General features: G+C 35.6%; 1 protein-coding gene across 3 annotated transcripts in view; it reads right to left on the bottom strand.

Annotated features, from left to right (window-relative positions):
* Positions 1 to 559: 559 nt before the first annotated feature.
* Positions 560 to 14,055, bottom strand: part of SLC25A40 (solute carrier family 25 member 40) — an 82,697-nt gene continuing 69,201 nt past the window's right edge. For 2 of the 3 annotated variants that reach the window (XM_061413719.1, XM_061413720.1), the window contains exons 7-12: positions 12,578 to 12,702; positions 11,783 to 11,956; positions 10,232 to 10,341; positions 6,694 to 6,775; positions 4,400 to 4,480; positions 560 to 4,059 (exon numbers count right to left, since the gene is read on the bottom strand). In XM_061413719.1, the coding sequence (XP_061269703.1) occupies positions 3,947 to 4,059; positions 4,400 to 4,480; positions 6,694 to 6,775; positions 10,232 to 10,341; positions 11,783 to 11,956; positions 12,578 to 12,702 (685 nt within the window). In that variant the 3' untranslated portion in view covers positions 560 to 3,946. The remainder of the gene's footprint in view (positions 4,060 to 4,399; positions 4,481 to 6,693; positions 6,776 to 10,231; positions 10,342 to 11,782; positions 11,957 to 12,577; positions 12,703 to 14,055) is intronic. The other variant, XM_061413721.1, reaches the window with a different exon arrangement.

Here is a 14,055-nt window from a genome sequence, read left to right as displayed (position 1 = left end):
AGTGTTCATTGTTCACACACCCTCCCCTAAACAGAATGCTGAACTACATGCTACTATTTCCATGTGTATTTCGTTGCCTTGATGTACGATACTTGTTGCATGTGTATTAAACATTTTGTACCATGCAGTAGTAGTCTTGCTTTTTCTTTGACAAAATTTTACTTGATTCAAGGTATACACTGAACTTTTGTTTCAACAAATGTGGTAAGTGTGTATTAACACCTCAAATACTAATATGAAAATGATTTTGGAGAAATCTTCATTTTGTTTCAAATTACTTTTTATTTTCTAAAAAATGACATAATGTGCTTTAAAATTGACAACATTCACTCAAGTGATACAGTAAGTAGTGGTTTTGGCTGAGTTGTGATTTAATTATGTAACAACCCTGTTTTCTGACATGTAAAATGGACCCACCACCATCCTCTCAGCACCTATGTGATGGCACCAGGATAAAGTCAACATTAAATAAAATTTTAAGTCCTGAAGCGGTAAGTACCAAATGCAAACTACTATTAACTGTGACTGACAGGAACCTTAAACATCCAAGTAGACTAAGTTGGTTTTAAGTCATCTTTATTAGATGTACATACAAGTTTTCAAGTGGTTAAAAATGTTTCTCAGATTTACAACTTACGTAAATTCTTTGTTAAATTTCCCATTGTCGGTTACAGTTTCTGGTTTTGATAAGCTCATACACTGGATTACTCTGGAAATGTCATGTGACTGCTTTGACCATCAGGGCTCTTAATTTCTTTTACCTGGTCCACTTTGCTCTTTAGTAAGCAAAGCAACTTCTATTTTGCTTTAGCTTTTTTTTCCCACTGAAAGGAGGGGGAAGATAAAATTATACCAATGCCATGGTGGTACCTTTTAAAAATATACTTTAGTATAAACCAAAACTTTTGTTTTTAAATAGGTCACCTGATCATAAGTCCCATTTTTCATCCTGCCAGTCATTTTTCTAAAACCAGCTTCACTGTACAACACTTGGTCTTAATATGTGACACATTCTGGTGTTTTCTGTTTTATTCAAGGCTAACCTATGCTATCCTATTTTCTTTCAGTTAAAAAAAAAAAAAAAGCTCTTGAGAGAAAAACAAAACACAACTCTAACTTTTCAGAGCTGGGCCCAAAATACTTCCTAGGTTTTCTCTTCCCTTCTTGTTGCTCGTTGGCAGACCAGGCCCCCTGGACTCCTTTCCCATCTGATCTACCAGGGGGCATGTACACTCTGCTCAAGCCGCTGGTGCTAAGTACCACTGCCTGCCTGAAGACTCCCAGCCTCCAGGTATGTTGCCTTGGACTGCCTGTCCTAAGAACCATTTCCCAACCAGCCTCTGCACCCCAGGCCGCGCAGAATTCTTCAGCTTTTCCATTACTTCTTTTGTTTATTTCTAACAATCACAGCTGAAACCTTAAGACCAGTGAGAGTAGCTGCAATGTCTTACCTCCAGTGCTTTTTATACTGCCTACCACAGTAAGTGTTGAGTGATGGATTAAAACATAATAACAGTAATTTACTTTTAAAAGTTCATTTTGGACAAAAATTAAAAAGTAATACACTAAGCTTTCCCATATCCCTAGAATTTGTCCCCCAGGGGAAAAAAAAGAGGCTAGAATTAAAGGAGTCAAATGTGGCTAAATAAACATAGTAATTGATTAGTTTTCCTAGAAATAACTTTATTTTTGAAAAGTAATATGGAATTATATGAAAGGCAGCAAGCATGTAATACTTGAATAAGACATGTTTCTTAAAAAACTTACACATAAGAAATTAAATGTGTATGTTAGAAATTTTAACATTAACAGAATGCATTTAGAAACATTACCAAGAATACAGATTGTAGCCAAACCGTTTTTGGTTCCTACTAGTAATGCTTTTTTACCACTTAAGTATGAAGTGAACTTGCTCAGTCGTGTCCAACTCTTTGCGACCTCGTGGACTGTAGCCGGCCAGGCTCCTCTGCCCATGGGATTCTCCAAGCAAGAATACTGGAGTGGGTTGCCATTTCCTGCTCCAGGGGATCTTCCCAACCCAGGGATCGAACCCTGGTCTCCCGCATGGCAGGCAGATGCTTTATCCTCTGAGCCACCAGGGAATTCCACTTAAGTCTAGACAAAGCCTAAATTCAGACTTCTTTTCTTTCAGATACATTGCATGTAATGCATGTTACAAAAACTACAGGGAATTAGGTTTATTTAAGTTCTTTTAGTTATAAAATAAGAATTTTCCACAATGCAGTCAATAGTGGGGCAAGGAGAGAATGCAAGTTTCCCTTCTGTTTGTTTATAAGTAACATTAACTTGAAAAATATAACTGTTTTCTGAGACTGTTGTTCAAAATCTAAATTTTTCTGCCTTTTCCTACCAGTTACCCAAAAGAAGCACAGCAGAACAAAGGTAAATTTAAATTGAATACTGTTAAATTCAGTGTTCAAGATAAACTTCCATGTGTGTTTTATATATATGTTGATAGTATAGCATTAACATAATTTTATATGAAAGTATTTAGCTAGAAGCACAGTGGTAGCTTTAAGAAAGCACAAAATATTGCAATGAAAATGTATTTATATTTTTATGGATATATATGTTGCAAACTTAAGGTAAATCAACACAGGATAAAATAAACACAAACAGCTTAAATACAAACCCTATATAGTTTATTTCAGGTGAAACATTAAATAGTTTTCTACTATATTAGAAAATACATTAATTCCTACCAACACTAGAGATTTGTCACTTAAATATATATTACTCCATTTTAGGGAAAAAATGCTTCACATTTTCATAAAATACAGATAGATTGCAATAAAGTGCTTTTTCTTAGAGTATACAGATCCTGAGAAAAACAAAAATATTTAAAAATATTGTTTGTCTTGAAATCATATTCTTTTTCATTCTTACATTCATAAACTAAACTTCTTAGGCATTAGCCTCCAGTGACCAAAAGCTCTTTCTTCAAGGAAACTAGCTGGGTAGTTCCTTGTCTAGCACACTTGTGTGAGATGTGTAAAGTCAAGGGACATGTTGAACATACTCTGTCTCAGTGATGTTAGAACAAGCGAACAGACGTGACCTAGAGAACTTCACAAACGGTAATACCTGATGGCAAGACAGCTGAAACCAGAGGCCTTTCTTGTGGTGAAACAGCCTTCTCACTGCCTGAATGCAACATGCTTTTCCACTGAACACCCAAGTTTGAAGTGAACATTGAATACAGTCAGTGAACGCGCTCTCTCACAGAAACAGTAGATAATACGGGGTCTTTAGACATCAAAAATAGCAGCATCAATATCACACAAGTTATATTTTTGGTTCATGAATGTAAGATAGCCATACCTCAGATCAGAGAAATCTTAATACACATGAGGCCTTAAAATAGTAACAGGGCGGGGTAGCAGGGGAAACACCCAAATACATATGAATTAAAGAAAATAACTGATAGGCAATATTTGGTAAATGATGAGAATAATAATATTTAAAGACTGCTTTCCATTATCTACTTTGTTGAAACACTTAAGTATCTACGTCCATGATTTAAACGTGTATAAAAGACTTGGGAATTCTTTTAGACTCTGTACATCATTCAGCACACAACTGCAAAAATGTCTGACGACTCTGACACTCCCAACAGGATGAAGTTACACAGAAATCTGTACCAAACTCTGAGATTATTGCTTTCAGTGTAGAATAATTTTTCTCTTCTTTACAAGAATGCTCAATGGTTATGATTTCTGGAATTCTAATTCTCAAAAACTAGGATAAAAATTTGAAATTAGAATGATTAAATGCAAAGTAGAGATTTACTATTCGTTTAAATTATAGATAAGAATGATAGAAAACCACTGTAAGATAATAGCAAAAAAAGTGAAAAAAAGCTCTTGCCTAAGAGTCTCCTCTTATTATTTGGTCATGGCTGTTATTTCAGGTTGAAACAGCATGTCTAGTATCGCTGTCTTTGAGCATTTTGTTTCTGGAAAAAAGACTTCCCAAATTCATATGTACTGATCATAACAGCACAAGCAGGAGCAATTTTAACTAAACGAGGAATCAGTCCTAAAAAGGGAAGAGAAAAGTTCAGACCAAATCTTACCGTACATTTTAAAATGTAATTTATTTGGTTTCATTCTGACAGTTATCAAATTAAGTGAGGTAACATATAAAACACTGTCCCATAACTGGTGTCAAAGAACAAGCCCAATTGTTCACTCCTCACTTTGATTCCAAATTACTTCAAAAGCAACTGGTATTTAAAATTTTTAAACTTACAGCAAAGATATTTAGGAGGAAATAGTAAATGAGGAATATTTTCAAAAATTTTCTGCTCAAAGGCAATTAATTTAAAAGGAAAAAGTAAACATTTTAGTCAACAGTTTGGCAAAGGAAATATTTTTACCTGTAAATAATCCAGAAAATCCATTCTTAGCAACAATGTTCTTCATTATAGTCCAGGTTGACATTTGCAAAGGCATAGAGACTAAATGTTAAAGAAACGATGCTATTATACATTACCACTGAATTTCTAATATAGATAAATACACATAAAAGAGTGTTATGGGCTTTGGGATATATCATTTCAGTATAATAAGAACAGATCTGTTTACATAAAGAACTATTTTAAATCTTATTTTTAATAGTTGGATTCATTAAAAAGAATTTTTAAAGGCACTTTTAAGGTACACAGGACCAGATGCAATCAAGGAGGAACATACAGAAAGCCTCTCCTGAATTGATGTTTAAGCTTGGTGATGTGTGTCCTTTATACTTTTTTCTGTATCTTAAAAATCTTTCATAATGGAAAAATTTTTAAAGATGTACAGGAATTTTCATGGGGTTCCCCAAGTGAAGCCACGATAACCATTTTTCATTGTACTTTTAGTGCATACATTAAAAAAACTTTTTTCCCCAAAGAGAAGCTTTAAGGAAAAATAGCTTATTCTCCCTAGGGAGGCTCCACTTTACTAGAATCTTTCTGAATAGATGTGCTAGTCTTGAAATAAATCCGTCCTGTCTCCTCTGAAGGGAAGTTTTCCTGTAACTAACAGTAACATCTCACTTATTTGCAACTGCTCAAGTGTCTGGAACACAGTAAAGAAACAGATTTATACATCTTTTGAAATCAGCAAAAATAGATGTTACTCAGATTCAAACATAAACCTCATGAATGTGCTGTACATACACAAAGTTCACTGACCTTCGTTGTACACAGTGATTCTAAGCAGCTGGCTTACCCCCAGACTATAGACGCTAAAGGTGAAAAAAAATCTGCTAAAAGGTGGGCATCCTACCACTGTGACAGCTGAGGATTTCAGTCTTCCCAGACCAGTGCGTGCTAGGCAGACACTCCTAATGGTCTCACTGGCTTCTGAGAGCTGTGCTATGAAACTACAGTGATAGTGAGGACTACTCTGAGTCATTAGGGTTAAAGTACATTTCAGTACGTGTGCCTAGGGAAAAAGGGAAAATTAGGCAAAGGGATCATTCAGTAACAGCTCTGTAGAATCTGCAACTTGATGAAGAGGGGCTCATTATCTCAAAATGTCTTCTATATAATATCAGATTCCCTATGAAGATAAATGAAGCCTTGTCATTTAAGAAGCTAAACTATCTATATAAATAGTGTAAGTATAACTACAGTAATTAGAGCAACCAAACAGAAAGGATACATTTTTAAACCAAGAACAAAGTATTTATGACTGAAATTTAACTCTCTAAAAACAGTCAGTGACAAAAGCTTTATACTACAAGTTGACAACTTATACTCCTTGTTTAATTGTTTTCAACTTTGGAAACAACTAGTAAAGAAAGGAGGCTAAGAAGCTGGGTATTTCTAATCTTACGGAGCTCAAGTTTCAAACTGGTCTCTATTTTAATAGTAGGGTGAGATGAATGTAAAAGACGACGAACAAGAAGACGTCTCAACTGGAGGGAAGCCATGGCAGAGCCCTGCCTAAAGATCCAACGTCCCAGAGCTCTTTCTACAGGGGAAAAGCAACTCCATACACTGTAAGGAAACACTGTGGTTATTAATATTTCAAGCACAGACAACAATAAACACTCCTCTACTGACCATCCAAATGATCAAATCCTAACAATTTTATGTTTCAGAAACAAAGCCCTATTTCCAGTGGGCTTGCTACACTTTCTGTAATAATAACAGAATGAATCTAGTAGAAGCAACTAATAGTATTTTTTTATAAATATGGACCATTGTTAAATTCTTCATTGTGGTTGTTCAGTATTGCTTCTGTTTTATGTTTTGGTGTTTTGGCCAGGAGGCATGTGGGATCTTAGCTCCCCAACCAGGGATCAAACCTGCACCTTCTGCATTAAAGGGGAAGGCCCCAGGACAGTTTTGTTCTAGAAGAAATTACAGGTTATAAAGAAGTAGATGGGATAACAGGCAGGGGGGAAAAAACACATCAGAAGGGAAGCTAAAAAATAGAAAAGAAAAAAGAATATGTATATGCATACTAATATAGTCTTTAAATTTTCTTAAATTTTTTGTTTAGGTTTAGAAGTTTTTCTGGGTACTCCATTCTAACAATACATTAGTTTGAGTTAAGTAGAGAGGAAGGCAACCAAGGGGCAGGGGGAATCTTGTCTTCCGTACCTTAGATATTCCTAACTATCTAGAAAGAAAATATTTTTCATGGCACCTTAGACACATTTTAAATTAATTAAACTTACTTTTCTGGCTTTCATATATCCAAAGTTGGGTCTGCTTTTGTGTTTTTACCACATCAAATGGCAAAGTTACAACAGCTGCAAACTAACAAAAAATAAAATTAATTTAAATTTAAATTTTTCCCAAAGTATTTTATACTCTAATTAGCATATTACTTAATAAACACAGTAATAAAATCATAACTAAACTGAAACATAAAGTGAAACCAGGGATGTTTAAGAGAAGCTCCTGTTGAAGAGAACAGATAAAGTCTTGTGTATTCCTCCCAAAGTTCAGGACTAAGAGAACAGTCCCCCTATATTCCTGAGGTCACACTACACTAGTTGGCAGTCAGAATTCCAACCAGACCTCTGACTGCAAAACCAGTAATAACAATTTCTGATGCTCCTGTGTGTTCCATTATTCCTTTACCACAGATGAAGGCATAATATGTATTTTAAAGCAGAAATTAAAGTACTTAGTAAATAGCATTTACAATTTTCCAAATGTTTTTAAAATTGTTAAAAAAAATTAAAGAAAATGGACTTTTGAACTTTTAGTGCTACATATGTTTTCTTTATGGGTTTCAACATCCACAATGAGGTGCCATCTCACGCCGATCAGAATGGCTGCTATCAAAAAGTCTACAAACAAAAATGCTGGAGGATGCGGAGAAAAGGGAACAGTCTTACACTGTTGATGGGAATGCAAACTAGTACAGCCACTATGGAGAATAGTGTGGAGATTCCTTAAAAAACTGGAAATAGAACTGCCATACGACCCAGCAATCCCACTGCTGGGCATACACACCAGGGAAGCCAGAATTGAAAGAGACACATGTGCCCCAGTGTTCATCGCAGCACTGTTTATAAAAGCCAGGACATGGAAGCAACCTAGACGTCCATTGGCAGAGGAATGGATAAGAAAGTTGTGGTACATATACACAATGGAATATTACTCAGCTATTAAAAAGAATCCATTTGAATAGTTCTCATGAGGTAGATGAAACTGGGAGCCTATTATACAGAGCGAAACAAGTCAGAAAAACACCAATACAGTATATTAACGCATATACATGGAATTTAGAAAGATGGTAGTGACGACCCTATATGCGAGACAGGAAAAGAGACACAGATGTAAAGAACAGACTTTTGGACTCTGTGGGAGAAGGCAAGGGTGGGATGATCTGAAAGAAAAGCACTGAAACATGTATATTACCATATGTGAAACAGATCACCAGTCCAGGTTCGAGCATGAGACAGGGTGCTCAGGGCTGGTGCACTGGGATGACCCTGAGGAATGGGATGGGGAGGGAGGTAGGAGCAGGGTTCAGGATGGGGAACACATGTACACCCATGGCTGATTCATGTCAATGTATGGCAAAACCACCACAATATTGTAAAGTAATTAGCCTCCAATTAAAATAATTAAAAACTTCAAATTAATCAATTTAACAGTTATTTCCACAATGCCTTAATTAAGCAAGAAAGGTTTTCTGAAAGAACAAATTCCCTTAAGAATGGCTTATATTTGATATAACAGTCATGCAAAGTAAAACCTAGTCTCTATTTTCTGTTTCCCAACTTACATTTGGCCAATATGCTCATAAAATGACCTTTAAAGTCATCTATTTTTATTTCACCCATCAATGTAAAGAGATTTAAGTTCTTGAAATCAGTTTCAAAGATCTCAGGTAAGATAAAATCAATTATCGTTTCTCCACAATCTAACCCATATAGTTGTCCTTTAGTAATCTGAGGTGTATTGGCTACAGATGCTGAAACCTGTGGAGTATCTGTCCCTGATATAAAATGGCACAGCACAATTGGGCGCCGTGTCTGTGGTTCCACACCTGTGGATTCAATAGCCAAGAATCGAATTGATTCAATCTGCAGATGCAGAACCCCTGGATAGGGAGGGCCGATGGGCATATCAAAGGTAGCAACGATGGGTATGAGCCTGACACTCTACAGAATAACAGGGTTTAGGCTGTTCGGTTTTCTAAGAGAAAGCCTGGACGTTATCCCACTGATGTGCTTTTCCTGTTGCAGACACATTTTTATTTGTTTAACAGTTGAAAGGCAGTAATATTTTCTAAGTTATTAAAGATTTAAAAAATATATTTTCTGTGTTAGGTAAGAAATAGTAAAACAACATTCTTTCATTACTGGAAAGCTGGGACAACACCCTACAGCCATTCAGCTTTTTTTTTTTTTTACATAAAGTACTAAGTACAGAATTGGTTCTACGATTGTTATGGATCACTAAACATAAATGGTACCTGTTTTTTATCATTCATGGTGGATTAAGACATAAATAAAATTTGTAAGTTAATCACCTCACAAATAGAAATAATTAATCATAAAGATTTTGCTGGTATTCTAACTTCTTAAATTGCTACAAAGAATTGCTCTTTTGCCTCAATATATTTAAACCCCACTAGGGTTAATTTGACATATACCAGACCCAAGAATCTTCACGTCTCAATTTTGAACACAATCTCAGTGTCTTCTGTAGCCTAGGTTTTCTGACAGTGACTCCAATATTTTTCTGCCAGTCTCTATGACTACACTGTGCTCCTTCACTCTATTTATCTGGTTCCAATATGTCAGCACATCACTGTGTCATCACAAATTCATTCTCTAAGTATATGGGGATAAGAAAGCTGTGTCCAAGATCATGGTGATAAGAATCTGCATAAAGGCCCACTACATGAGTTTTCATTATGTGGAGGAGTGGCCAAAGGTGAACTCCCTACTACCGAAAAATGGTCACTGGGTACTGCTGCTGCTGCTAAGTCGATTCAGTCGTGTCCGACTCTGTGCGACCCCATAGACGGCAGCCCACCAGGCTCCCCCGTCCCTGGGATTCTCCAGGCAAGAACACTGGAGTGGGTTGCCATTTCCTTCTCCAATGCATGAAAGTGAAAAGTGAAAGTGAACTTGCTCAGTCATGTCTGACTCTAGCGACCCCATGCACTGCAGCCTTCCAGGCTCCTCCACCCATGGGATTTTCCAGGCAAGAGTTCTGGAGTGGGGTGCCATTGCCTTCTCTGTCACTGGGTACTGCTCCCTTCTAATTGTAAAGTTTTTTTTTAATTCTTTTAAGAGGCACTCAGCTAGAATGTTCCCAAAGAAACAGGAATTAGCAGAAAAGGATGCAATTACTTCTACTCAATCAGATGATACATAAGAGATAACATTTATAAACTATTAACTAACAAGATCTACTGGTATTTAATGACCAAATTGCCAAATACTTTGTGTAATAAAGTACTATCTAAACTCATTATCATAACTAATGATCTAACAAGGTCAAAAGTTTCAGAAAGACATAATGTACTTGTAATAGAGAGAGATATAAAATGCATTTTAAAATATTTAATGGCTAGTACTGATAATTTATCTTCAAAATAGGGTAGTAAATACTTAGCTCTTTGAGGATGCACTACTTTAAAGTTGTTCTATCTCAATAGACATGAAATGGTACATAATATTTTGTTCTGTTTTAGTAAGACAATTATCACTATTTTGGAATATAATAACAAAAGAATAAACTTACAGAACCAGACAATGCCCCTGAGGTAAAGTTGATCATAAATGTTGGTTCATATAAGCCAGATTTTGCACACAACCACTTCTTTAAGACTTCATAGTTATACCAGTACATTGCTACAAAAACAGAATAGAATGAACACATTTAGAAATGAAATGTGGACTTTATGGAAAATATTTGAAGAATATTATATATTAAATGAAAGGAGAATTCTAATATTGATACACCTTGCTTTCTATTTAGACAAATACTGGGTGAAATTTGTAAAAATAGTAACCAAATTCTCAGTAATATTCTAGGAGTCTTATAAACAAAACTATGCATCAGTAAAAAGTAGGACTTTAATCTCAAAACCCAACAAGAACACGAGAAGAAAGGAGAGTCACATCTCATGAATACTGATGTAAAACTCCAAAAAAAGAAAAACAAGTATTTCATGAGCTATCACACACTATGACTAAATTAGGTTATCTGATAAACACAATGGTGATAAACAGAAATGCTTTAGATGCCCTGTGCCAAATTAACAGAATTGTAGAACAATCGAAAAATGATGGAAAAGCATTCAAAGAAATTTCTTAGAAACCTAGGAATAAATGGCAGCTTTTTCAACTGGATAAAGGATATTCATCACGAACTTAAAAATGAAATAGTTATAATTAACACATTATTGTCTACATAGAAAAAAGGCAGACAAATTAGAATTTATAAGTTTTAGAAGAAGCTGAATATAAGCTAACAGACAAAAAATCAACTCACATTGCAACATCCACAAACACCTGGAAAACATTTTTTTAATAGATTTTTAAAAATAGGCACTAAAAGCTGCAGATTCTTGTACATACCCAGTAAGAGACTTAAAAAATGTTCACAGCATTGTTTACTTGTTTATTCATGTATAAACAAGAGTGAAAAAAAAAACAGTTGCACATATAAAACAAAACTTAAGGAATATTTCCAAGTAAAATAAATTTTATACCTCAAAAATAGGCAAAACTGAATACCATTGTTTAGCAATAATACACATGTGATAAAACTACTTTTTAAAATCAAATAAATGATAAAAATTCAGGTAAGAGGTTACCACTAAGGATGTGACAGTGGAGGTGGACATACGTGGTTTCTTGAATCTGATTTATAATAGTCCCTACAAGACACTCACTCAAGTGGGAGAGATTTTTAATAACTGAAAAAAGTAGGAGTCAATATAATTCACAGGTGGTCTTAAATATTATGATATTTTGATTCATAGTACTTTGCATATCTTACTAATTATGACTTCTTTACAATAATTTTAAAGGTAGCTTCATTACCTACATATGAGTACTCACCAATTGATATTTAAAAAGAAAGAAAACAAAGAGAAAAGAAAACCAGGCTTGAAACAGAAACCGTTCATTAAATAAATACTCATCAAGATCTGAGAAAGCCATGCTGAACGAGGTGTGTGTGGTCACCTAAGACAGTAACTTACCTTTAGCCTTAAAGAATCTAGAATTTCCTTCATTTAAAAGTGGTACATACAAAGCTACTTAAAATGTAGCAGATAAATCCTACCTGAGAATGGTACATCTCTAAGAATGGTAGGAGCCCAGCCCCTCCAGAGGGAAATCCAACCATCTTCAGATACTTTCTTGCTGACAAATCGATGCAGTTCCTCGTAAGAAAACTTCTTGGATTGCATCTTGGTTCTGATCAATTCCAGTGGACTTATTACAGTCACTGCGCCAACTGTACAAAACAAGCGAATACAACAAAAGCAAAGCCATGCATTATGAAAACATGCGTGCAGAAATGAGTATTTCATGCATTTTTGTATTTTAAATTTTATTCTGAAATGTCTGCAAACTGTATCTAGTATCTAATGATGGCAACATCCTGGCTCAGATTTTTTTTCCCCTGATAAAGGTATTTCACACACTTTACTCTTTCAAGAGCAGTTCCACAGCCACTATACATCAACCAGGACTATTATAAACCTCACTTCCACTACACAGAGAAAAATGTCCTTCTGATTAAACTCTGAATCACAAAGTGTATACAGAAAATGATCAAAGACTCTGGCTTTAATTAGACTCTGTGTTATTATCCTAAAATCTAGAATCTAAGGTCTACAATCTCAAATCTAAAACCTCTGTCCAAGAATTAACAGGATAGGCTGATCCTGTCCCATTCTGATGGCAGTCACCACACAATATGACCGCTAGAGCATACGTGTTGACATATGAGGACAAATATGATGCAAAATAAACCGTTAGCAATACACTACTCGAAATTCTCTATGAATGTAAACATTTTAAAGCAAGCTTTAAGTAGAAATCAGAATGAAAACATTGTGAATTTATTACTTACGTCTGGCCACGATTCCAGCAACAATTGGTATGCGGCTTTCATTTTCTCCTAATTTAGATCTCAGAAGAGCAGTTAATTGATCATAGCAGGTAAAATAAATAACTGTGGCAGGAACTGCCATCACTCTGTTAGAACAAACGAAAAGATTAGTACAGCACTATCAAAAGGCTGAAACATAGTCTTAGATTATTATGAAGCACAAGACACAGTGCACAGAGCATGTGTGCTCAGTCATATCAGACTCTCTGAGACCCCATGGACTGCAGCCCGCCACACTCCTCTGTCCATGGGACTTCCCAGGCAAGTACACCAGAGTGGGTTGACACTTCCTTCTCCAGGGGCTCTTCCTGACCCAGGTGTCAAACCCACACCTCTTGTGTCTCCCACACTGGCAGGTGGGTTCTTTACCAACTGCACCACCTGGGAAGTAAAAATGAAGATCCTTCTATTTTACAGAAGCTGAAAACCACAGCAAATCAGCTGTGAGATCAGTTTTTCTTTAAGAATTAGCAGTGTTTAACTTAGACAACAAAAGATGTAAAGTAGGTTTCTGCTCTCCAGAGATTTGTAATGTAGTAGAGAAGGTAAGTTTAGAGCACCCAGTCAGGTCATAAATAAGAAAAGACAAATAAGTCGTCTTGACTTATTCTGTGTCTGGTCTTCATTCCCAACTACATACATTACGGTAACATGAAAATCACTAAAGTAAAAAATCTTGTAAATATTACTTGTAAAAAAGTACAAGCACAATTATAAAATACTTTTGAACTGTGGACCATGTCATACCTACTTATAACTGAAAATAACGTCATCAGAATTATATATACTCAAAGGAAATTCCAATGACATTCTTTCAAATGAAAATATCAGGAGGGAGTTATTAATTAAATACAAAGTCGAAGGTACTATCATGTCATAAAGATTTAGCGCAACAAGAAACCAGTCTCTGTTTCTGGTCTAACCAAAGGACTATCACAGACCACACGTGGGAACACCTAATACTCAACAGAGAAGTGTGGTGATGAGAACTTAGGAACAGGACTGACTGCTGCTCCTGGATCTATCGCCAACCTTATAACCTTAGGCACTGTTTAGAGTAGGTGCCTCAAAACTGACTAATGTGCTCCATAACAAGATAAATCAGAAAGAAACGAGGCAGAGAAAGGCAAGGTATTAATTGGAATTTTTACATTCAGCCTTACTAGCTTGTCATATGAATTCACGTAATAGCTAGTTAGTACAGAATTTAATTATCTGGAAAAGAAGTATAAATAGCACAATACCTCTCATTATTTTAGTAAAATAAAAACCGAAACGAACACTAGTTTCTTAATTTCTGAACATGGAAAAATAAAGAATGCTTCTGCCCCGAATCCAGTATCTTCAGGAGGGCCTATTTGTCTAATTGACCTTGGGTCATCTTAGACGAATTTAGCCCTCGAAATACTCCCTGTAACAAGGCTTTTCTGTACGTCTGG

This window comes from Bos javanicus, chromosome 4, assembly GCF_032452875.1.
Source record: "Bos javanicus breed banteng chromosome 4, ARS-OSU_banteng_1.0, whole genome shotgun sequence".
NCBI classification, from domain to species: domain Eukaryota; kingdom Metazoa; phylum Chordata; class Mammalia; order Artiodactyla; family Bovidae; genus Bos; species Bos javanicus.
The sequence above is the reverse complement of the archived record's forward strand: the minus strand, read 5'-3'. Positions and strand labels throughout refer to the sequence as shown.